The following is a 27,751-nucleotide window of genomic DNA, read 5'->3' on the forward strand; positions in this document are numbered from 1 at the left end:
GAGTATCATAATTTTCGTTGTCTAGTCCTCTGAACCTTCCAGCCTCATGACAACTGGATTACAAGGAGTATGTAGCTTAAAGTAATTTACTTTTATGAACTGAGGAAAAATGCAAATGTTTATAAAAATATATTTCTAAAATGTAAAGTTCCATATGCTCAGGTTTATAAAACAGCTAAACAACAGGATGTATTCTTACTGAGCACTGTGTAAAGTAGGAAGCACAATTTCTTTACTCCTGTAATGTTACAAACCTAAAATTCCATCTTTTATCTCAGTATAAAATGCCTATCACTGACAAAAACTTTTCAAGACTTCAGAGTCAAGATTTCTCTACTTGATTTAATTATGCAAAGACTTTAAAATTCAGCACTCCTTAATGTGATCTGTAACTACTGCTTTGCCAGAAGGGAGAAACGGAACTTAACCTCTCCTGAAGACATTTTCTCAGCCAATTTAAGACTCCTTTGGCAGTTCTGTTACTTTGTTTGCCAAAATTTATCAAACCTAAATCAAATCCGCTTGCCTTTGAAAAGTTCACAGACACATTCAAATTTGGAAAACTAAAATCAGAACTTGAAGGAAAAGATTTTTACTCCATAAAAGCATTTGGAAATAAGAGTTCTGCTTAAAAGATCTACAAAGAAAGTTTTCAAGTAGAAGTTCAATATATCTCTTTTCTTTATCCAAATGCCTCTGCCATTCACACCTCATTCTACTACCAGATGATTTTATTGTTGCATTAAAAATCTTCCTGTGGTCAAAAAGGAACACATAATGTCTATGCAGACAAGAATTTATTTTTCATCTAGTGATTTAACAGTAGGTAAAAGTCTAACCTAATGAATGCAGAGAATCATAGAATGGTTTGAATTGGAAGGAACCTTAAAGATCACTCAGCTGCAACCTCCCTCCCATGGGCAGAAACATCTTCCACTAGACCAGGTTGTTCAAAGTCCCATCCTACCTGACTTTGAATATTTCTGGAGATGGGGCTTCCACAATTTCTCTGAGCAACCTGCTCCAGCACCTCACCACTCTCACAGTGTGATACCTTGCTGGTATTATTACCTTTTTGTCCTGGTTTAGGCCCATCAGGGAACAAAGGCCACGATTAGCCTCGAGTACCAAAGAGGCTGAGAATTGCTCAAGGGCAGGGAGGGCTTAATTGCCGCTTAAGGTTCAGGACAAAACAGACCAGGCTACTCGGTTTGGGGAAGAAAACAGAGAAACAATTTAATGCAACATCAACTAAAACATACCCCAAAACCCCAAAACGTAACAAAATGAAACAACACAGAGTGTTGTTTCAACACACATCAATGAAGAGTCCGACCAGGCTTTTTAAGAACACCTTCTTGCCACACCTCCCCTCTTCCCGGGCTCAGAGCCCTGATCCCGGGGTTTTTACCCTGTCCCCTCCTGAACGGTTCGGGGGGGGCAGGCAGTGGGGGTTTCAGTTAGTCTGTTCCCGATAGCTTCTGCTGTTTGTCCCTCCTCAGGACGGGTGAACTCCACACCAGTCCTCCCTGCAAGTCCATGGGGTACCTCACACACACGGCAGCCCTGCACGGGCTGCTCCGACGCGCACTTATTCCAAAGGCTGCAGCTCCTCTCTACGTCTCGTGTGGGGCTGCTCTGCGGCGTGTAGGCTCTCCAGCACGGCCTGGGCCATGGCCGTCTCCCCACACAGTCCCTCGCCCGTCCGGGCTCACTCACATGGAGCTGCTGGTAACTCTCGGTCCTGCCATGGACCTCCATAGATTGCAGGGGCACACCTTGCATTCTCGCCACGGCTTGCAGAGGAGTCTCTGGTCTATCGCTTCTCCTTCCTTCCTCCTTCTCTGGCTGAAGGGTCCGCGTGGTCGCCTCCATCTTGTATCACTCTTACACCTCCTGACTTGCATTCTGAATTCCCATCCCCTAAATAGTGATGGCAGAGGCGCCAGATTGGCCCAGCCGGGCCAGAGGTGGGTCTGAACCCAGGAGCCGGGGAAGGGTCCACAAACCCTTTACCGGGTCTTCACTGCAACCCGCTCCCCCTGTTACTAAGCCAAAAGCTGCTCCTTGCTAAACCAGAACACTTTTATTAGTACCACAGAAATGGGGACTACTTGAATGATTCAGGCTAGAAGCTTTTGGCAACAAGAGGACAACTCCTGCTCCTCTCACAGCTCTGCAGACACCAAGTAGTTCAGTGTCCTGGTAGTATGAGTGGCTCGAGTCTGTGTCTAACAAAGTACTCAAGCCAGCCGAGTCTGTTGAGCTCTGCAGCAAAACCATGAGGAAGTGACGAATTACAGTAGTGGGAGACTGTGTTGGAGATGGAGGCCTCCACCTGCTAATATGTCATCTAAAATTTAGTGATTGTCACTAACTCAGATCTCAGACATAATTGACACTTCCCCAGCCTGAAGTTTTATTGGTCCATATGACACTATATGGCATTGAATATCGTTTGGTCATCTGAGATCAGAAGTCCCAGCTTTGTCTTCTCCCAGCATCTTGTTCACCCCCAACATACTTGCTGGGAGAGGTAGGGGCAGTAAGAATCAGAAAAGGCCTTGATGTTCAGCAATAGCTAAAACACTGGTGTGTATCCACACTGATTTCGTCACAAATCCGAAACAGATACCACAGGGGCTGCTATGAGGAAAATTAACTCAATTCCAGATGAACCCAGTACATCAGGTAAGAAGTTTCATACCTCCAGCTCACACTGATTTTCATTTGAATTGCAGACATAAGGTATAGTTCCTACTGAAAGGATGTAACATTTCAAAGTACAAGAGACTAAACTATTCTATTCTGTAAATCCATGTAATGCATGCTTTTTCTTGTTAAGTTTAAAATCTTTTGTAAGTATTCCAAAAGCTGAATCATATTGATGCTGCTAAAATTCTGTCTTAATAAAGATAATTTAAATTGGGATTTACCGTATCCTGCTATCATATGTAATAATTCATCACTATTTATTTGAAGCATATTGAAAATGGAATATCAGAATACAATGGAATCATACTGTTGAAGTGTCTGGATGAAATAAATATCACGTGTGAATGAATATGAACGTCCTAACTCAGTATCACCAACTTCACACCAGATGAGAAGTCAGTGAGAGATAGAATTCCTTTCTAAAAATTATTTTTCCTCTACCTCCTGTAGTTTGAGCAGACATATATGTCAGCAAGAAAAAACAAATTGACTGAGAAAAGTAATACAAATCACTGGCTAACAGAACATTTGCATTAAGTGACAAATCTCAACACATACAATGTAGTAATACAGTAATGGAATGCATAAAATACTATTTTCATCATGAGGTCAGTGTAACAGTTAGAAACAAAGAAAAAAATATTCTTTACATTACAACCCAGTCTACCTGAAAGTTAAATAATTAAACAACAGTATAAATTATTGTTGTATAAATTAAACATTTTACATAGAACATGGCACATACGATTACTTGTAATAGCAAAATGCAAGACAAGCCTACAATTGCATTGTTGAAACTAGATGCTGAACTCATTATATAAATACTAAGATTTTCAGCTTGATTTCTTCCTACTGTAGCAGCTTTTGAATCTACAGCTTAACTTTAAGAAAATTTTACAGTAAAGACACATTTTGAAAAACATTGCTAAAATTTTCATGAAAGTCAGCACCTGGATAGATATTATTTACTACTCCCATTGCAGAAAACACTGAAGCAGAAATAGAATCACACTATTAGGCTGCAGTGGGTTTTCATGGCAAAGTTTTGGTAGCAGGAGTGGTACAGAAGTGACATCTGTATAAAAACTGCTAGAAGCTTCCTTTATATCTGATAGGGCCAAATGCCAGTTGCCTCCAAGACAGACCTACTGCTGACCAAGGCCAAGCCAATTATGGATGGAGGTAAATCCTCAGTGAATAACACATTTGGGAAGGGGAAGAAAGGTACTATGGAGATGCAAAAGTTCAGCAAAAGAGAGAAGCAGAATGTGAGAAGAGCTCTGCAGACATCAAAATCAGTGGAGAAGGATGAGGAAAAGATGCTCCAGATATTGGAGCAGAGATTCCTCTGCAGCCCATGGCACAGTCCATGATGAGACAGGCCCTGCCTCTGCACCCAGGGAGGCCACAGTAGAGCAGAGATTCACATTTTTGTTATATTTTGTCTCCCCTGTCCAACTCAGCAGGGGGAGTGACAGAGTGGCTTTTGATGAGACTCAGTCAGAGACAAATCACCACAACAGGAAAGACACAGACAGACTGGATGGAGTCAAGTAGAAGGCTGTCAAGGTCACTTGGGTTCTGGAGTATATGACATGAGGAGAAGCTGAAAGAACTGGGTCTGTTCAGGTTGGGAAAGAGAAGATTTGGAGGACATCTTAGTGTTATCTTCAATTACTTAATCAGAAATCACAGAGAAAGTTGAGCAAAGTCTCCTAAAAGATTTACAGTGAAAGGACAAAAAAGAATAAAGACAAACTAGGATGTAGGAATTTCTGATTCAATATAAGGAAAAATAATTTTTTCATAATTGAGGTCATACACAAGAACAGAGGTCTAGAGATAGTCTAGAGTCTCTATCCTTGGAGATACTCAAAACACAAGCTGCACACGGCCTTAAGGAACCTCTTGTAGTTGACTGTCCTTTGAGCAGACAGTTGGAAATGTCATGGTTTAGCTGCTTTTGCTTGGTAACAGGGGGAGTGGGCTCGAGTGCAGATCTGGTAAAGAGTTCTCAGACTTTGTCCTGACTCTTGGTTTCAGACCCATCTCCAGTCCGACTGGGCCAATCTGACACCCCTGTGATCACTATTTAAGGATGGGAATTTGAAACTCTTGGGAGGAGGTGTAAGAGTGGTACAAGATGAAGGTGACCACACAGACACCACAGTCAGAGAAGGAGGAAGGAAGGAGAAGCACCAGACCAGAGACCCCTCTGCAACCTGTGGCAAGGACACAGGCTGTGCCCCTGCAATCTATGGAGGGCAATGGCAGGACTGAGAGCCACCAGGAGCTCCATGTGAGTGCTCCCAGATGGGCAGGAGACTGTGTGAAGAGGCAGCCATGGCGCAGGCCACACTGGAGAGCCTGCAGGCTGCAGAGCCCACACGAGAGGCAGAAAGGAGCTGCAGCCTTTGGGATGAATGCACATGGAGCGGCCTGTGCAGGGCTGCTGGGTGTGTGAGGTACCCCACAGAGGAGCAGGGAGGACTGGTATGGAGTCCATCTGCCCTGAGGAGAGATAAAGGGCAGAAGTCATGGGGAATAGACTGACTGAAATCCCCATTCCCTACCCCACTGAGCTGTTCTCGGGGGAGACACTGGGATGAGGGCTCTGAGCCTGGGAACAGGGGAGAGATGGGGAGAAGGTGGTCTTAAAGGGCTGGTTGCGCTCTTCATTGTACTACTCTGTGTTGTTTTGTGTTGGTTATGTTTTAGGGTTTTATGATTATATTTTAGTTGGTGACAGATTAAATTGTTTTCTATTTCTTCACCAAGCTGAGTAGCCTGGTTTGTTTTATCCTGGACTATAAGTGGCAATTAAGCCCTCCCTACCCTTCAACAATTTTCAAGTCTGTGATACTTGAGTCTAATGGTGGTCTTTTGTTGCCTGAGGGGCCTAAATCAGGACACCAACCTGTGTGATGTCATGATTTAATGATTTTTTTCAGCAGTGAACATTAAACAGGCCATAAGTGTTTTATTTTCCTTTGTGACCTTAAATGTAGTCCACACAACTAATCAACATGTAGACTTCATACAAGACATATTGAAGGTGGTAGAAGGAATGCCTTACAATCTACTTATTCCCAGTACAGATAAACAACACTCCAATTTGTAGCTTGACTTAAGTTGATCGTACAGGAAACTTTTTAACTTTTTAGTCATTAAACATCTTTCCTAACTTCTAAACGTTTTAAGATCCATCAGAAAATGAATTAAAAATAAAAAATGGTGGTTATATGAATTGGTCACGTAATATGAAAAAGAAATATCATGAGAAGAAAGGCACATTTGATAAATGCAAAAAGTCATGTCAAAAAAAAAAAGGAAACTTCCTTAAACTCTTATTTTTCATAAACCCCTTAACATTATGTGATACTTCTATTTGTAAGATAATATGGCTTCATTTCCATTACAAAGATAGATTTAACAATGTAATTACTTTTATCCTGTTGAATGACTTTTTCATTAAAATGTTTTCTCAGCTAAAGAACGTTTTTCAAGTATGATTTATGATTATGACAGTTTCCGTAAAACACCTCAGTTGTATACACATAGTTAACAGAGTAACAGAAATGTTTAAATGCAAACATTTCATCTGAAAAAAAACAAAACTATAAGTGTTAGTACACTTTAAGGACTATGGAAATTCAGAGATGGGGTAAACAAGTTAGTAATCTGAGGTAAGTCACATGCCATGGAAGTGAACTTGTTTGGGCATTTTTGTTTGATTTTGTTTTGTTCTTTAATGACACTAGAAAAAGTAAATATGACAGAAAAACAGCAGTCTTGGTCACTTTTCCTCCTTCATCCTGAATAAATAATAGCCATATTCCATCTAACATAAAGCTGTTAAAAATTAGGACAGCAGCACAAGGAGTGAACATTTGGTCCACAGAATTTCAGAGCTTATTATGGAATACAATATGTTCCACTTAACGAGGGGATAAAATTCTTCCATTTATTGCACCATTTGAAATGAGATGCTTATGCACAGTACAGACTAGCTAAAAAAGAGACAGGGAGGAGAAATTGGAGAAAGGCAGGACCTTGTAGTCTTTAATAGAGTTGTTGTTTCCATGGAAACCCTGCCAGCATGCTGGATAGAATCCTCTAGGAAACTGATGATTAAATAATGCAAGACTTCCTAATTGTCTAACATAAACTTGTTCTATGTTTTTAAGTACAACTCTTCACTTGATATCACATTTATATTGTTAGAGAAGTGCTCAGGATAAATTTCATGACGAAAAAGAAAACAATATAACATGCATCTACCTTACACAGAAGGATAAAATAATATTTTAGGTTGACTTACAGCAATTCTACAATTGCATAAAGTTTAAATATATGAATTTTTTCACAAAATATATGTAAATACATAAAAAATAAATTAAATATAGGTAGAAAATAAGCCAAAGTTACAAAGTAATATATTACACAATATATTACTCACTGTAAAAAAAAAGCTTTTAAATCTCATGGAGCTGAATTGAATCCAACTAACACATTTGGTATACAGATAATCTACACAAAAAATTAATAGAAAATCAGTGAGAATACTCACATTTTTATGCATTTATCTGCATATATAGTAGAAGAAATAACCTACATATACAGATATGCATGTACAAAATATTAGATTTGCTTCATGTATGAAAAACACCTCGTCATACTCAGTGAACCTAGAACTACTGTCAATGGAGTTTAGTCCTGAAATACAGCACATATCAGCTCCTCAGGCACTTGCAAAGAGTTGTCTTATGCCTATACCTTAAGACAGAACTGTCCACAGTTCCTTGATTTCTTTGGGGAGGCCTGTACGTTGTCTTATTCTTAGATGGAGTTTCATACTCATCCTTAGTAGTCAGCTCTGCAAAACAGTTTTTATGCACTCATTTCCTGATTCTACAATAGGCTTTAGTTCATACAGTTCTATTTAGGTTGTCAAATATTTGTTCACAGTAAATAAGGTCAATTGTTTTCTGAATTTTTAATCTATAGTGTTACAAAATTAATTGCATCAAGATTTGTAGCCTCTGGAGGCGCTGATAGGAGATTTTGGAAAAATATGTGTTTACTGTTTACCCACCTGCTAGAAGTGTCTGTGACTTAATCAGTTCATTTATCTTCATTTGGTATTTTAGTTTTCTTTAGATTTTCACATGAAGACAAAATGATAGTTTAACAACATAAAATCTTTAGAGGTAGCTCTGACAAATATTATGCATAGACATGTACACTTTGTCTTCATAACTCCCTAAATGAATAGGTGATGGCAAAAGGGAACATAAGAGAGAAAAATGCATTTTTGTTCCAGGATTCAATTTTCTTTCCTCAATTTATGAGTTATATGACAGGCATCATTAACTTAAGGAAGTTGATATTTTTTGTTAGTTTTTAATGGTTATATTCATACCTTCACTTTTTACATATTGTTTTCTACAAATGTGTGTAATATTGATCCAGTAACTGAAAGCTCTTATCTAACAGAGGTATCTGAACACTGTCCAGAAATTAATTTGCTCTGTTAACATTCCAGGAACTGCTAGTAACTTTCAAGATGTTGTTCATAAAATGTCTGAATATTGACAGCAAAGCTCTTTACCAGAGACTTCTTAATGTGGGCCATAGATCTTTTAGACTGTTATCAAATGATGGTACAATGATTAAGAAAGATGACTGATCTTTAGAAAGACTGGAAGAATGAAATACTGGGGATGACAGAAAAGGGAGCTTTTAGTGTAATTATTTGTGCACGTTTAGAAAATCTCTCAATTAGACTTTCTATCTGCTACCCTAGCCAGGAAACAATTGAAGTGCAGCAGTTCCTACCAAGTCTGCCAAGTTCTGAGCTCACAACATGCAGATTATAGGCTAATTTATTTTGAGACTAGAGAGCTGCAGAATCACTAATGTCTGTAAACCACCTCCATATTGCTAGCACAAAGTGGATAATATACAGTGTTAGAATTTATGTCTGAGAGAAAATTATTTGGCTAATAGCAAGATCATTATAACATCCTTGTCCAAAATGGCAGGTAGTCTTGCAAATAGCAGGGTAGACATGAGACACAAATAAGTTTAATCAAAAAATAATTGAAATGAGGATGATTGTATGTCTATATGCAGCAGAACAAACCTGGAATTAACACACAGTCTCATGCTAATCATTCAGGATACATGACCCTTTTTGTCTGGAGCTTCTATGAACATACAAATCTTAGACCAAGCAATGTATCTAAGACTCTAGGTTGTGAGTAGAAAATAGTATTCATTGTGGAGAAAGAAGCCATATAAACACCAATGTTTTATCACAGACTGAATACGATACTGCAAAACCAGATTAGCTTGTACTTTTTCCAGCAAACAGAGCTTGGAAAAATATTATTTGAGAAGTAACACTAGTTTATGATACTTTGGGTAATATTTATTATTTTCTTGTGGATATCTCCAGAGTTATGAAGAAGAAAAACTGACAGAATAAAAGCCTGAAAACTGCAGTTCTGACAGATTTATATGCAGATACATATAATCTTGGATTTACATATGCTTCTCCAGAGTCATCTTAGGAGACCTGTAAAAGGTAGAATGGAAGAATGGGACTACGGATATAATATACAAAATTAGTTCAGGTTAATACTTAAAAGGAAGACACATAACAGGATTCCTCTATAAAGTCTTCTCTTCCAGAATCTTATGCTCTTTAAAAGATTTTCCTATTTATATTATTTCTGTTATAGCATCATTCCTATAATCCTTAGTCTTCCCTGCTTCTCCTTGTATTTCCTTTTTTGTCTGTTACTATCACCATTCAGTTCATTGGAAAAATTATAGTTTAGCAGTGTATGACATTATTTTTAACAACCGTTTCCTGTCCTTTTTGTTTCATATAGCTTTTGCAGTTTTGTAAGCATTGCCACCAGTTCCTTGCCTTTAAAATTAATCTCTTTTCTTTTCATCTAGCACTATTAAATTGTTTCTTTCACATCACTTTATTATCGGCCTTTATTTTGGAATCTTATTTCTGTAAAACCTTTTAGAAAGCATTATTTTACTAGACAAGCCATCATATATCTTCTTCGGCTCTTTATTTGGTCCATAACAAATTCGAATTCAAAGCAACTCATATTCTCAACAGAAGTCAACTTCCTCCCCACCCCAGTACCTAAAATTAAATTTCATTACTTGAAGGACAATCCAAGATCATAATTGGACACAGAAAGCAAGGCTTCATATTATCTATGTAGCAGAAGGTTTTGTTTTTTTCCTTTGCAAGATAAATCAGAAGGATAAATCTCTGCTTCAAATCCATGTCAATGCACTGAGACAAAGAAAAAGAAGTTCTCCTGAGTTATGTCTCCTTCTCATCTCAACATATCTTTATGTCGTGGTTTGATCCTTTCCCCCTTATCAGAAATGGCTGTCATGTCAAACCATGACACTGTGTCATACAGGCATTTTGTCTAACTCTGTTTTTAACTGGTATGTACTCTGTGGGTTTTTACATTTTCATGTCTCAATAAAATAAGTACTATTTAAAATATTTTTGATAAATGATCATCCAAAAAGTATTAACAGTTAAGACTAAAAGCAATCAGTAGGAAGCTTGTTCACAAACATTCATGTTCCCTTAAACAGTTATATACATGCTCTAAGAAAAACCACAATTTAGAAGAAAAATCAGAAATCAAGTCAAGCATATGTCACCACTGCTTTTAAGAAATGCAGAACACTGGAAGCACCAGTAAAACACAACTTGTTAAGGAACATAGTCATTGAACAGTCTGACTCTTACTGAGAACTCCAAACCTCCAAAACCAGCATCATATACTTCTGCACATGAAATTATATTCTAAAAAGACACAGATATATTTCTACAATGCAAATCCATAGAGAACTAATCTAACAAGTTAAAAAAATATTTTTTTTCTATTCTAGGAATAATTCAGTGCTGAGGTTTTTAATATAACTTCTGTTAAAAACCAAAAAAAAATAATACCATGAAAATATAGAAAAGATTTGATTAAAAAAGTACATTCAAGTTAAAGTTCTTAGACCTTAAGATATTTGAAATCTATTTCCTTAATTTATTTTTAGCTCTTTAATGCTGTAAAAATAGATACTGAAATCAAGATCTGTCCAAAGAAACTACTTAGTTAAACTGCAGGTATCCAAACTCATACACTTACACAATACATTACTTAGGTGTAATCAAGTAATACCATTTTTAAATACAAGTAGCTAGGTATGTAGAGAAAAATAAGTAATGCAGAAGACAAAGATATTGCTTGCAAAGGTCTTAAGTATGTGTACTTCCATGAATTTTTGAATGGATGGTCTCACCACAGAAAGGACATCGAAAAATATCATATACTTTCCAAAGCCTAGAAAAGCTCAGTCTTAGGTGGAATTTCCGTACTCTTATGTAAAATGAATGAGACAAATAGTCTATAGATCATGGAAAGAAGGCATTTAAAGGACAAGAGGGTCATTTGGAGCAGTCAACATGGTTTTACCAAAGGAAAGTCATGTTTGACCAAACTGACAGCCTTTTATGTAGATGTAACAAGACAGATAGATGGTGGATGTGGTTTATCTTAAGTTCAGTAAAGCATTTGACATCATCTCCCACAGTATCCTGGCAGTAAAAGTGAAAAAGTGTGGTCTGGATGATCAGGTAATGAAATGGATTGTTAACTGGCTGAATGGAAGAAGGCAGAGAGTTGTGATCAATGGGGCAGGGTCTCGTTGGAGGCCTGTATCTAGTGGAGTACCGCAGGGGTTGGTGCTGGGACCAGTACTGTTCAATATATTCATTAATAATCTTGATGAGGAAACAGAGGGCACTGTCAGCAAGCTTGCTGATGATACTAAACTGGAGAGAGTAGCTGACACACCAGACGGCTGTGTTGCCATTCAACGAGACCTGGACAGGCTGGAGGGTTGGGCAGTGAGAAATCTAATGAAAATCAACAAGGGCAAGTGTAAAGTTTTGCAATTTGGAAAGAAAAACTCCATGTACCAGTACAGGTTGGGGAATGAACTCTTAGAGAGTAGTATAGGGGAAAGGGACCTAAGGGTCCTGGTGGACAGCAGGATGAGCATGAGCCAGCAATATGCCCTCATGGTCAACAGGCCAATGGCATCCTGGGGTGTGTTAGAAGGACTGTGGTTAGTAGGTCAAGAGAGGTTCTCCTTCCCCTCTACTCTGCCCTCGTGAGACCACATCTGGGATATTGTGTCTAGTCCTGGGCCTCTCAGTTCCAGAAGGACAGGGAGATGCTGGAGAGAGTTCAGCACAGGGTCACCAAGTTGATGGAGTGGAGCATCTCCCTTATGATGAAAGGCTGAGGGAGCTGGAGCTCTTCAGCTTGGAGAAGAGGAAACTGAGGAATGACCTTATTAATGTTTACAAATATGTAAAGGGTGGGTGTCAGGAGGATGAAGTCAGGCTGTTCTTCATGATGTCCTATGATAGAACAAGGGGCAATGGGTATAAGCTCGCACATAAGATGTTCCAAAGAAATAGAAGGAATAATTTCTTCACTTTGAGATTGACAGAGCACTGGCACAGGCTATTCAGATGGATTGTGGAGTCTCCTTCTCTTGAGACATTAAAAATCTACATGGACAAGTTCCTGTGTGACCTACTCTAGATGGTCTTGCTCTGGCAGGCAGGTTGGACTAGATGATCTCTCGAGGTCCCTTCCAACCCTTAAGATTCTGTGATTCTGGGATTCTGTGAAATAGTCATTCTGAAATATCTGAAATTCAACCCAGAGAAACATGGAGTGCACCCTGATCTCTTTGACAACTGCAATTCTTTAAATAACAACAGGAAGTAATTGGATGTATGTAAAATGGCCACTTGGTTTATGAAGGCTTTTTGGATAAACACAAATATTTGGAATTAAATATTGGGAAAATTGAAAATACTGGAATGAGAGAGAGGGCAGTTTAAAGGAAGGAAGGGCTACATATGACTGAAATATTCAACCACTCTTCATGGTAGCTTCAGGTGAAACAGGATCAAAAGTAGAGAATCTTACTCTAATTATCTATGTTTGACAGAAGGGAGCATAAGTGAAAGGAACCATTAACAGGTCTATTAAATGTTGAATTTACATTTTGCTTTTTGATTACAGCTAAGTACATTTCTATTAAAAAAAAAAAACAAAACAAAAAAAACCAAAACAAGACTGTAATAAGGAAAATATTATACTGATAATCACATGAAAAATAGTACCCAAAAGTGCCATCAGACTGTGCCTGAGCCTGAGGCTTGCAATGGTTGATCTTAATTACAGGCAAGAGTTTACAAATGTCCAGAAAGTAAGTCATAAATTTACAAGGTGAGAAACCAGAGTCCATTTTAAGAGGACTATATAAATAACAGAGAATTTTTTTTAAGTATATATAGACCTGCTACATATACCTTTTCTTTCTTACATAATTCAAGTTTACTTGAAGAGTTACAGTGACCAGCAAAAGTGGATAATGGAGCAAACATGCAACTAGAGATACTAGAATAACTAGAGCAAGCATGGCTACTTGAAATAGCTAGAAAAAGTAAATTGTTGACAGTCATTTTGATGACTTAGTTGCATCTTAAAAGATGCCATGCAATTAAACAAGAAAGACAGCAGCACCCTGGAATTATTAATCCTGTACTGAATGACACATGTTATATGAAATGGAGTATTCTAGCAGTCACATCATCAGGGGATGAGAAACTGTCCTTGTACTTTGAGCATCTGGAGCATGCAGGTATTGATTAATCTGCTTTCTCTCTCTCTTCAATGGAACAGTTCTCTTAATCTATTTGCTGTTCTTCATGAATGAGAAAACTTAGTTCAGTGAGCATCAGACATCTTAATTTTATTTTCTGAGGTTCGTGGAGAGTTAGTGTTTCTTAATGATTATAAAATTTGACCTCATTCTTTAGTATTCTTAATAATAATAAAAACTGAACATTTAATATAATCCTCGGTGTAATGGACAATGTTCATCTAACTTAGGTGACAAAAAGCTTTTGAACGTTCATCACCAATGAGAGGAAAATTCCCAAAATAGTTTGTTTATGAAGTTATGGTCATTGTCATACATAAACCTCTGATTTTTATAATCCTATTCAGATGAACAAATAAATGAAAAGTAGTTTTCTTTACACCTTCAGTTTAACACAAAGTAAGCATTGCCTCAATATTTTTATTCAATGCCCAAAAATGCAGGAGGACTTAATCTCTCAATATTTTTTTTCCAGTGTTTGTATTAAATGAAGTAGGAATAAATGAAGAGTTAAACTAAAGCATTATTCCCGTAAATGCAATTGGTTTTTACTTTTTTCAGTTAGAAAACTGGAATCTGGCACTGTGGTTTTAGCCAGTCTGGAGATTTATAGATTGCAGTAAATAAACACAATATTATTCTGGGACTTTGGCCAAATTTATCTAAAGCTCCTGTAGACATTCTACTTGTGTCTTAGCACAAAGTGCTTCATTCCATAGGCAATAAAAAGATAAATATCTTGCCCACATACTTAGAATTAAAAAATTCATTTATTCTGATGAAATAAAAACCCAAAGCATAATGCTAAACTAAAACCAAAATACAAATTAATCAAGGACTTTCTTCATTAAAATATTATTTTTAATAGAATGTTATTTTAAAAGTAGAAAATAACCCACATAGACTAACTAGGTAAAGAACTGGACACACTGGCACCACAGAAAGCAGAATAGAGCATGCTGGAACTATGAGCTGTGATCAATGACTCACAAAAATTCACTCTGCTAATTGAGGCCAAACACTTCAAAAGAAAGTATGAATAAATTAAAATCAATCTGTATGCAATTAAAAAAAACTGCTAATGGTCTCAAAGGCATGACTTGTGAAGTAAGAGTGTATAAGGATTATTGTAGTTAAAGAAAAGAAGACCAAAACTAAATAAGTAAAAAAAGCAGTTGCAAAGATTTGTTTCTAATATCCCCAGGTACAAAGCTATATACAGGAAAATAGATGGCATGCTTAAATTTTAGCAAGAAAAATTCATGTGGAATAAAAGAGAAAACCCTTTTCTAATAAAATTATAACTATAATATGGGAAACCATTGCCTTTGGAAAATGAGGAGGTTTTCAAAGGACTATCTGAACAAATACCTTCTGTGAATAAATCTTGCTGTGAAATGTGGGTATAAATTCTTTTAGATCTTCTAAAATCTTTACTGTTTGCAGTTTGTCCTACTGCCTTCTCAACATATATCAGGAAGGATAAAGTCCCAGGAGAACTACAGTCTGTGAATTAGAGACTTCTGTTTCCACACCCTTACTCAGTGTTGTGCAACATACTCTCAGTGTGCACTCCTTGTTCTATTGTTCTCTGATCCTGTTCCACAAGCTTTCAAACTCCTCATTATGCATCCTCAACAGTAGATCCACACATCCAAGCTGTCCTTTCACACAGAGATCACTACACCATCTTCTCTGCCTTTCTCTCCTGAGAAGGCTGTCCCACCATGTCTCAGTTACTTCTATAGCATCACTGTTCTGAGATTGCAGTTCCTCTTGCTTGGGTTCCAGATTGATTTGAGACAGATATCCAGATATCCATTCAACCTAATTAACTGTTTATGAAGTCTCTCATTTTCTAGCACCCTGTATATTTTGCTTTTGACCCCTGTGCACTGGTACCTGACTTAAATCTAGGTAAAAATGTCCATTTCCCATCTCTCTGAATGGAAAATTATTTTCTTTTAAATTTGATTACTTTGTAGGAAGTATTGATATTGAACAATTTATTTTTTTTTTCTTGTGGTTTGCTCAAGAAGTGAAAACTGGGAAACAACATGCCTCAAAAATTAAGACTACTTTTTTTTGGCTATATTTTGAAGAGTTTTTTTAAAGTTGTAAACACATGTATACAAAATTTTAATACATATCCTTACAACGATATAATAAAAAGTTATAGAAAATACACAAAGGATTAAATATTGGGACATACCACTAAACATTCAAAATACAAGACAGGATTGAACTGTGACATGAAAGAATTAATGCCTAAATGTACAGCAGGAAGTTTGTTTCTCTGAATTGTAAAATACCATCCAGTGTTAAGAATATTTGGATTAGGAAGAGTAAACTCACTCAGCAAGCAGTGATTCTAAATTTTTGCAGTGTTGGTTTCTCTCTCAGTCTTAGAAGAACCAAAATCAACTTTATCATGTAGAGCAGCAAAGAGAACCTTTGCACATAAACTACTCTGTTCTAGTGAAATAAGATCAGCTCCATGTGAAATGTGAAAGAAGATCTATGTGCTAACTTTGTACAGATCTACTATGAAAAGTTTCATTCAGATCAAAACTCAGAAAGTCATCATACAAGACACATGACTTAACAAAGGAGATATCCTAGCTATATGTTCATTACAGTCAGTTCTGTAAGAGATTACTCTGTTTGGCCTTTCTTGACCACCTTAAGTAGAATTGAATCTTTACTACAAGTGTAATAAAACTACTATGACTTCTGCTACATTTATGTGTGCTTCCAGTCTCACATAAACAATAGGAGCTTCTTTTAATGTCTTAACTTGTAGAAATTAATAAAAAGATGACTAAATTTTGTGAAAATAAAAATTTATTTTTGCAGCACAATTGAACTTCAGACTCAGTGGAAAATTTTAAATACTATCTCTTTAAAAACATACTACAGATCTGAAACCCATACTACAGATCTGAAACCCATCTCACAAGACGGAGACAATGCAGTCTTATTATTTAAACAAACCAGCAACACTCCAGCCAATGTTCACAACAAGAAGATTAATTAATGCTGAAGAGCAAGTTTTGCATTCCAGAAGTGAATCAATAATCATTCCTTATATTACTAAACATGCGATCTAGAAGAATGCTAAAATGTCATGCTAGTATTTTAGCAATGAAATCTTTTGCCTGCAAAAAATACTTCTCAGAATTAAAATTTGTTATGACTTCTGCCTTCCAGATGTAATTACAACTAAGTTATAAATCAAAGTTTGCAGAGTGTGATTTAAATAGTAAATAACATTTTCACAAATTCCATTTATACTCATGTGTATTCTAATTTTTAGAAGAAATTGAGAAACACCTGAAGTTTTATCAAGCCATAATTTCAATAATTTTAGGAAAATAAACTAGTGTAATTAAAAGACTATGGCAGCAAAACTTTTTTGTATTAAATAACTTAGTAAATTGACTTAGTGATAAATTTCAGGTATTACCTTCAAAGTATCTCAAATTATTTTAAAAATATTATTTATGTTAATTGATCACTAACAAGGATTTATCCAGAACTACCATATAGAAAAAGAAGCTAAGAATATAAGATATCATAGGAAAAAAATACTTATCATAAGCAGAATTTACTAGTCCATCATGTCCAACATCTCTCAAAATAGTCTTTGAAGTTTCTAATAAATAAACTTGATTAGAAAACAGTTTTATATTGCATATATCACGTATATCACAAAGCCCCTGATAGACAGGGTCTTTGCTGAAATTAATGGCTCTACTATTGTACTATCATCACTATTACAGAAGTATCATTGCACACTGTAAGGTTTCACATGTAAGCATAATGGTTACTTCCAGTTCTCCACCAAGAACTTTAGTTGTGTGGCTATTATTATCATAAATGAACAAATATAGATTTTGGACATAAATCTAATATATTAAAAACTTTCAGAACTTTCATGAATAAACTAGTCTGGTTAGGAATGTGCACTATGTTAGATCATTATTATTGGCTTCATAATTTCAGTGAGATACATTTAGTAGACACTATATATATTAGTAATGCTAATATTTTTTATTATTAGCACATTAAAACTAGCATATTTTAGCATTAGTGTTAGGAATAATTCTAACATAACAAATATTTCTCTTTCTGTACTAATTTCCTAGTTCATAACACATCAGTTATGACTTCAGAGTAGACTTAAATAATTCAGTAAAGTTTCATCAGTACTTTGAATAATAAATTCATGGATCTGACTGCATGTTAAAATTCACATGAGGATTTCCTATTTTTCAGGCTGAGGTATCTTTATTCACATAAACAAAATGTGTACTTATGTAAAATGTCTCTGATAACGAGAACCAGATACCACCCTGAGAATAACCCTAATATAATACGAAAAGACAAATGTGATATTTTACTATAGAGGAATTTCAGTGCTTTTCATACAAGCAAAAGTTTGATTCTATTGATCCTAAAAATCACATGTTTTAAAGGTGTGTAGCACATCTTGTATATGCAAAATAAAGAACTCGAAGATCTTTTATTGCAGAAATTCAAAGCAACAAAAGGTAATCCATCATTCTTTATTTAAAAAAAAAAGTACTTTAGAGTATTATTTTGCAAAGCTTCTGGGCACTGTTTGAAACCCCACAGCACTCTACCTGAACACATCTAATGTTAGACCTTTTTCATATTTTCTCACTGCACCTCTCCCCAGTTTCATTAACTTTTCCAATTTTGGGGAAACATCATTGTCAGTTAGTGACCACTTAAATGTTTAATATAACAACCATGTGTCATTCTAAGTCACTTGTTCTATAATGTCCCTAGAAGTTTCTGTGGGATATCATTCTACAAAATCTTGTTTATTTTCTTTCTAAATTCATGTAAATAATCAATTATAGTTTTAATCGAGTCTCACACAGCTACACTGGGGTTTGTGTCAAGAATATGGAGTAACAACTGTTTGTATACAAGGATCAGATTCAGACAAAAAAATGCTCATTCCCCATGAGATGTAATTTATTCCTATTTTTAAGTTAGCACACATTATTTTCCTCTCTGTATAATGTCAGTTCCACTGCAAAACATCAAGTGTATTACTTTGACTTTATCTCTTACTTTGTTCTCTCCACAGCCTACAAAGCACAGATTACAATAAAGACACAGAATCATCTTATTTACTTCTTATGTTACTAGGTTCTTTGCCATGCTGTCATAAAATTATTTACATGCCTGCAACCAAATTTATCTGTCTGTGAAATGCTTACATGGTCAGAATAATTTCTTGCTACTTAAGCGAAGTTTCAGTTTGGGTTTTTTTTCTAAATTCTGTACTATTATAAGCCATGTATAAACATACATACACCTTCAAGAAAGAGTACTGAAGGATCTACAAGATTCTTAAATATACTTTTATTTCACATGAAAAATCTTTCTTTTTTATCTGACCTAAAAATTACTTCATGTAGTTGAAATATGTTTAATCATGTAAATATGTACTATGATCCAGTTTATTTGGAACAAATCTATTGAAAAGAAATTAAGAATACACCTATACATATAGGTAGAAATAAACCTAACTTGATCTGCATATATATATATATATATATATATATATATATATATATATGTTGCAGGAGTATTACAGAATTCCCATATATTCAATTTAATAACAACTTCTTTACTCTTTCACTTGTCATGACAGAATATAAGAAAATAACTATGTCCTGTGTAACTAAGAAAACCAGAAATGCTCTTTACCCATGTAAAAAAAAAGTACCCACAGTCAGTCAATTGTGCACTTCTGACCAAAATACATGTCAATTCAAACAACTGGAAAAAAATTATTTGTTTAAAAAATGAACAAAGGTTTTACATTAATAAATATTTTGTAGCTATACTTGCACTCAATAGTGAAAAATATTTACTAGAACATCTAGGAATATAAACAATTATATTCTGTTTAAAATTTCTGAATTAACAGATTTACAGTGAAGAGTCTCAGAATTCATTTTACCTTGGAATACAAAAAGCTTCATTGTTATAGAAGTCATAATACTTCCTGGCTTATAAAAATATTTACTTATTTTAGCCTTTGTACAATGACAATGTTATATATAAATATAACTTTATAATATTACTTATTAGTCTCAGAAAATTATTCCTAGTTTGATGCATCAATGAGAAACTGCAGGCTGCAACATTATCTCATTATTAGGTGATATGATTAAACTGCTGTCATGTTTCACTGCTAAAAACAATCTTAACAAAATTAATTTGTCAGCGAAAAAGACTTAATTTAAAAACTAGTCATGGATTTTGCACAATATAATTGACCCCAACACGATAAATGCAATTTTGTTTGCTTTTAATTATTTCTAGTAAATTTCTAGTAAATCTAATAAAAATAGAGTATTTTAGTGAATATCAGAATATGCAAGTGACAGCTGAAAAAGTTTGTGCATTCAAACTATATTCACTGAGAAACAGGATATGAAACAAAGCAATTATTAGATAGATGCACTGTTTTTGTAATACAATCCTATAGAGACTAATAAAGAAAATGAAAGTAGTTTGAGGAATAACTCCTTCATGAATAAAATTTGGCCCAAAAATGTGTGACCAAAAAAAAATACAAATATGCACTGAATTTAAACTATAACCATGTAATAGGGTCGCACGTATGGTTTTTTGGGACAATTCAAAGCTCTGTTGATTCCAAGTAAATTCCTATCATTGAGACATCAATATGTAAGAATTGCATTGGTAAAACACAAACATGAACTTCTCCTGATCTCTTCATTTAAAGCGAAGGCAATGTAGAAGGAATCTTCTTATCAAAAAATTACTCCCTAAATTTATTTGTTCTGAATTATAAACAACAATGACAGATATACACAGATGACCTAAAGACATTCATGAGCTTAACTCTACTGACATTTAAGTATGCTGTAAGTTCAGACTTTTATTTGATTTATTTCCTATGTGTAAAATGAACAATTAGTGTATATATATATGCCTGGAAGAGACCTGGTCAACTACTAAAAACCAATAGTTGTTTAATGTTGATAAAAATTAATTCAGTAATGCTTACAAATTTTTAAAAGGTGTATGTCAAGAGGATGGGGCAATACTTTTTTCTGTGCTGTTCAGTGATTGGACAAGGGCTAATGGACAGAATCTGGAACACAAAAAGTTCCATTTAAAGAAAATTTTTTTTTACTGTAGGAGTAATGAAGCACTGGCACAGGCTGCCCAGGGAGGATGTGGAATCTCCTTCTCTGGAGGCTTTCAAAACCCACCTGAATGTGTTCCCGAGTCATCTGATCTAGATGGACCTGCTTGAGCAGGGGGGTTGGACTAGATGATCTTTAGAGGTCTCTTCCAACCTCTACCATTCTATGATTCTATGATATATACTCAAAATTATATACTACTTTGCATCTTAGTCTCAGAATTCTGTTTTAAGTGTAATGACTATTAGTAGGGAATCACAGAATCATAGAATCATAGAATAATAAGACTTCTTTCAGAGGAACTCTTTGAAGATGAATGTTTAATCCAAGAGAGTGTCCATGGCAGAGAAAAAGATATAAGAAACTCATTAGTGAGTGATCACCTTTAGCAAGTACTGCAGAATTCTGTGTTAGATAATTGCATTAGACAAAATTAGGACAAATTAATTAGAACAGAATCACAAAAGTCCCTGTATTAACTGTAAAGTTAGTTGTTTCTGATTTAAAACATAGGCTCATAGAAGAAATTATTGAAAATTATCAGCTACCTTTTTATCATACATAGACCAAAAAAATCTTAACAGTAATTTGGTGCATTAAGCTTTTTAAATGTTATGCCTGTCCTGGTTTCAACTGGAATAGAGTGAATTTTCTTCCCAGTACTTGCTGCAGGGCTATATCTTGGGTTTATGCTGAAGAGAATGTTGGTAACACAGGATGTTTTGGTTATTGCTGAACAGTGCTTGCACAGCATCAAGGCTATTCCTGCTTCTTACCCTGTCCCACCAGTGAGTAGGCTTAGGGAGGCAGGGTTGTGAAGCCAGTGTGTGCACAAGAAGCTAGGAGAGAATATATTCAGGACAGCCAACCTGAACTAGCCAAAGAGCTATTCCACATCATAGGACGTAACATCCACTACATAAACTGGGGGGCAGACATGGGTTGCTGTTCAGGCATTGGACAAGAAGCAGTGACAAACTGCACTGGGCATCACTTGTCTTTTTCTTGGATTTGTTTCTCTTAATTACTAGTTTGATTCTATTTATTTTCCTTTTTATGATTTCTTTTTTACTTTCTGATTCTCCTACCCAACCTAGAGGAGGTATGTGGAGGGGGAGTGAGTGAATGGTTGCTTGGGGCTTTATTGCTAACTGGGCTTGAACTATGGTAATGCGCAACATCAAAACTTAACTCAAGAATCTAGCTTATGTTTCAGTAGTTCGTAACCACCACTATTTAAATGTGTATCTTGTTATTTTTTTGTCAAGTTTTTAACCCTTAGCTATTTGTTAGAAAACTATCTTCTCAAAATGTATTTTCTTTTTGCAAAAGTAACAATTAAAAGTCACCTCTTTCTCCTCTTTTCACATGCACTGAAAAGTTTGAGTTTGTACAACTCTAGTCAAAATGACAATTTTGAAACCTGATAGAACTTATTTCTTATTTTTCAGAATCCTTTCCAGTTTGTCAACTATATTTTGCCCTAAATGTAAGACTATTCATATAATGAGCTCTCTAATAATGAATAAAAAGTGCTTTTAATATTCTTATATGACAGTCTTCTGCTTATGTACTACAGTTACATTTAATCACAGAAGAGTTTATCATTCCAATTCAAATTTATACCATGTATTTGCACTTCCTCTTGAAATGAAAACAAAAGCTATCCAAAGTTTTACTGAAAAAACCTCATATCAAAAGAAAACATGGGTAACACTGACTGCCATGACTGACTGCAAAGTGGAAGGTTCTTCCTTATTGAAAAGCATAATTTTTCATGCCATTTCATTTCAAAATTGGCAAATCAAGAATTTCAACAATGGTCTACAGTGAACTCTGTTATATTTTGTTACAAATGGGTTTTCCGCAAATTAACAATCTCAAACTTTTTTTCTGATTATCTCAACAAACAAAATTTGGATTTATTCCTTGATTGTCTTCATTATCAAATAGTATTTTTCTGAGAAGTAAGAGGGGAAGGTTCTGGAGCTATACAGAAATTTACTAGAAGATAGCATTATTAGTAATAACTTTGTATTTGCTTCAAGATAATGAATAAACAAGTATCTTTAGGCCAAGAATAGAAGACAACAGAATGGTACTTCCAATTATTCACATTTCCCATATATAACTACTTTTTTTTAGTGATACTGGTTTACCAAGTTTTAACTCAGTCAAATATTTTCTTTTTTTTAATCAGAAATTTATCCTAAAGTTAATTTCAATTGGAATATTTTTGTAGCCCATGCAAGACTGTATCAAATTTTTTTGACAAATATAAATATAACTTTTTAAAGCTAAGGTATGAATCCATAAAAGAATCTCAAGCTTGTCTAAAATAAGTGTTTCATCAAAATATTATTTTTATAGTGTTTGTTTGTGTAGACTAGTGCTAATTTCTCCATTTTATCAGTTTAGCTCTTCACTGTGGAAATTGTATTTCTCTCTAATAGTCTCAGAATAAAATACTTACCTATAAGACAGAATTCCTGACTATTTCTATATTCCTAATGTGAATAAGGGAAAAGGATTTGAGCTACGATATTGGTTAGAATTTAAGGGATATCCTATATAGAAATCTTAAGATATCAAATCTGACTGAAAGTGAAGGCAAGTCCCTCTAACTCAACTGTTTTGTTAGTTTCAAGCTCCTATTGTCTCAATACCTATGATTATACTTGACAAAAAGTCAGTCCTTAGGAAGTATTAAAGGGTATTAAGAGTATTAAACATTCTCATAGTTGTAAACCCATAGGGGTTGTGGAGTCTCCTTCCTTGGAGGTCTTCAAGACCCATCTGGACATGTTCCTATGTGACCTGATCTAGGTGAACTTGCTTCTGCAGGGGGGTTGAGCTAGATGATCTCTAAAGGTCCCTTCCAATCCCTACCATTCTATGATTCTATGATTTATACACTACTTAATACTAAGTTTGTAGTTCTTATTTAATATGTACATTTAAAAAAAAAAAGAGAAATATTGTCCTAATAGGATATTGACTTAAAAATTAGTAGGTCTGTGTGCTGAGATGCATCATATATGAGAGCAAGAGATAGGCTTTTCTTCCTTTAATGAAAGTCTAAATGTCAGCAATTAAAACAGAAATCTAAAGTTGTTCATGCTAATAAAAATATTGTATATACTCGAGAGTACTACAGTAGTATTTCTCTTACCTCTACAGATAGGAACAGGGAAGTCCCACGACGCTGTATTCACAGAGTTAGCTATGCAAGTAAGCTGAGGGTGGCCATCCAAAATATATCCAGTTACACAGCTGTATCTGATTTTGTCACCAACATCAAATCTTGTACCATACAAGATACCCTTTGGTGGAACTCCTGGATTGCCACAGGAACTGCTCTGCAATTCTAGAGAAGACATTTTTATTACTGCTAATGTTTTTATAAATCAATAATTCATTTTAAAGAAATGGAACAAACAAATTATGGAAACTTTGGGCAGATAACATTTTTTTTAATGCATATTACATAACACTTAACAATTTACTGACTTGATCTAGTAAAAGTAACCATTTAAGTTTCCAAGTATCCAAAGGTAGACTATAATACAAAAATGAGTATGAGATTTTCCTTAAGCTCCAGCTACAGATATATTCATATATTTTTTTCTTAATTGATAGCAAAGAACCCATTGTATAGGAAGAGGAAACAAAGGAACTTGAAGTATTTCTAACTCTAAGTTATACAAATGCAAAATAATAAAAAAAACTAATTCAGACATTAAAGAAGACTAGATTTCAAATCAATCAAAATTTGGAAGAATGAATGAAAGTACTCAAGATAGAACACTAGAAGGTTTTAACAGACATAAACCTGAGCATGATCGGGAAGATGTTGGATGATAATGAGGTTCAAGTGAAGAGATACTGTTGGTAACTGATTTCTGAGCATATAATTTAAACATATGGGATAATACAGATCAGAGACTTCTAGTCTAAAGCCCATTGAGAATCCAAAATAAGTCACAGCTCTGCTGTTAGTTTGATTTCTGAGAACGTTAATTAGTGTTCAGTTCAGTGAGTTCAGTACTCACACTCCAGCTGCGTGACCTTTTGACTGATGTTTCAGCATCATAAGTAGCTTGATTACAACATTTCTCATCATTTACTCCTGAAGCCCTTTAGTTAATGGACATACAGAGATGGATTTTATTGGAGAATCAGCAAAAGAGGTTTCATAATCTCATTCTGAACTCTCTAAGGCTTGTACCAAATACATTTACCAGCCTAAGGCTAACAAGGAAGAAGCAAACAAGGTAAACCTACACTTGGATTCACAGCAAATTTCCCTAATCTACAAAGTAAGGAAATAAGATGAAATGAGAATAAACAGGTATTGTCTAAATTTCTGAGTTCTATGTAACTAAATTATTCTTCTACATTCCTGATGTGCTTATGAGTGTGTACATGCAGATACATATATATTAATGTATTTGAATATAGTATGAAAAAAAATTATTCAAACTGGTTTATGATGTTTTAATTAAAGAAATGATGTGGGTTTTTTTAAAGAAAAATGTATAAATGGTTATCCAAACAAGCAGTATGGCTCAATTTACATTGTCTAACTTTCATGCCAAGAACTAGAGTATATGAACCAAACTATGTAATAGTTATTACAAGGAAAAGTATAGTCATATGCATATATATGTTATACTTGTATACATATACTATATATAAAATAAATGCTAACAATATGTTCAACTGCAAGTGTTGCCGTAACAATATGCAGATTAGTTGCTGTCACTGTTAATGCTTTCTTTCTCTTACACTGCAAATGCTTTCCTTCTCAGCCCCGTGGCTACCCCCCAACAGTGTCAGCCCCTTCCAGATGCAGCCACCTCTTCCACTGTGGGGTCCTCCCAGCGCTGCCGCTGGGTTTCAGTCCCACCATTGCCCTCCATGTGCTGCATGAGGACAGCCACCAACTCTCCCTGTACTTCTATTTTCAGCTTCTCCAAGAAAATGGGATCTTTCAGAGGTTTGTATATTTACTGCTTTGTAAAAAGATCACAGAATGATTCCCTGTCCATTGAAATTAAGAATATAAAGATTGGCCGTCTCATAAAGAATTACCCACAGAACACAATGGAATCTTATGAAATTAAAGTAGTAATTAAAAATCACCCTCTTTTTTTTTTCCAGTTGCAACACTGTATGACACATCTAAAGAGAATACTTGGCATTTTCCATTAACTTTTTGAGACTATGCAAGTCACTAGTATGTTACTATTCATAATCCTTCAAATCATGTTGTTCTAGATTGTAGATCAATCAGAAAACAAATTGTTTGATTTAAAATATCTTTGTCTCTTCTGTGAGTATTTTAATTTTTAACTTATACAAGTGCATTATTTTGAGAGTAGGTATGTGATTCACTGAGCAACTGCATTAATCTCCTTTGATAGGTAGTATCTTTTCAAATTGAATGTGACACTATACAACCAACTCTCTGCCATTTAAATCTACAGATTGTTACCTTGAGATTGTCGTCTGTCAGGGAACACAGGAACTGCCAAACTAGATTGTAATTTTTGTTCAGTTCTGCACAGATTCCTGACTTCAGTGATATTCTTATATTCATTATTGATATGAAGCATGAAAAAGTATTTCCTTTCAAATTTGAAAATTTTATTGGACTTCTTGTTCAATGTAATCTGAAAATAAGCAGAATTGAATTTTTTACACTGTCTTACTTTTTTAATATTTTACTGTGTGTTTTTGCTGTTCTCCTTTTAAAGCAAGCTAACTTCTGCTTAGTAGGAAGGACACACTCCTTTAAAGAGTTTGATTAGCAGGACGTCAGCCACTTATAAATACTTATTAATAAGCTATTTCAATTAAATAATGCTAAACAGAAATTCTTTATAACAATACATTCAAAAACAAGACTGGCAGAAGTTGAGACTTTTTCAGCCTTCACATAAGAAACAAGTCATAATCAGATATGGAAACTTAACTTTATTCAGATTTTTTCCTTTATATTATTTATAAAACCAAGAGTTGCACATATCCTGTCTAAACTGTTAATCTGTTGTCAAATATTCAGAACAAGTATTGGCAAATATTTCAGTAAGAAATGCCTGTGTCATATCATTGCATTGCATTAAGTTCAGTGGATATTAGAAATTTAGGAATTTAAAGACCTGAAAGCAAAAGTAATGGATTGATCCATATCTTTGTCATTGTTTTCGTTCAGTTATTACAAATCAGTATGATCCAATTTTTCCCAATTTAAAGTGAGAAACACTGTCAATGTCAAATGTATATCTTCCTGAGTATTCACTCATTGAAAAACCTATGAAATAGCCCAATAGAGGTAAATACTTTTCTCATTTATTCCTTTTGAAATTGAATATTCATGATGTCCTTACACTGTTTGGACATCATCATGTATTACTAGATGACATTAGTTCCAGACTGCTTATTCACTCATTATTCCAAAGAGTAATTTCTCTGATGAACAAATGAGTATGATCCAGGGAATATATAATTCTAAAAATACTCCAGTTGTCTTTTGAGACAGAATATGAGGTAACTGGAAATACTAGAATATGGCTGTACACAGATATCCCATAGAGACGCAACACATATGTTGTTTGTTTGTCTTACTGATAACTTAGAACACTTTGATATTGAAGACTCAAGACCACAAGAAAAATTTGGAGTAGGCAGTATCAGCACAGTGAAGGAAAAAATAAAAAACTTAATATCTAAGTGAGAATTTAACTGCACAGATATGTATGGTTAGGAGAGCAAAGAAAGAGACAGTATAAATGAATGTTTTGAAAGATCTACCACAAGTAATAGAGTTTGATTAAAACAGAGATTAAATGAAAAAAATCCTCTTCACTAAAATGCAGGACTATCCTTTGTAGTAGTTTAAAAATAAAAGTTATTGATGCTGACAGATCTCACCTCAAGATACTAGTGCAGAATGAAGACTCACTATTCTGAAATTAACATTTGTTTACAGCAGTAAGAGAAATTATATTTTATCT

At 34.9% G+C, this 27,751-nt stretch overlaps 1 protein-coding gene across 3 annotated transcripts in view; it reads right to left on the reverse strand.

Moving 5' to 3' along the window:
* Positions 1-27,751, reverse strand: part of CSMD3 (CUB and Sushi multiple domains 3) — a 611,954-nt gene that overhangs the window by 431,943 nt on the left and 152,260 nt on the right. For all 3 annotated transcript variants that reach the window (XM_061994596.1, XM_061994595.1, XM_061994594.1), the window contains exon 4: positions 23,905-24,099. In XM_061994596.1, coding sequence (XP_061850580.1) covers positions 23,905-24,099 — 195 coding nt within the window. The remainder of the gene's footprint in view (positions 1-23,904; positions 24,100-27,751) is intronic.

This window comes from Colius striatus, chromosome 4 (genome assembly GCF_028858725.1).
Source record: "Colius striatus isolate bColStr4 chromosome 4, bColStr4.1.hap1, whole genome shotgun sequence".
Classification (NCBI taxonomy): Eukaryota; Metazoa; Chordata; class Aves; order Coliiformes; family Coliidae; genus Colius; species Colius striatus.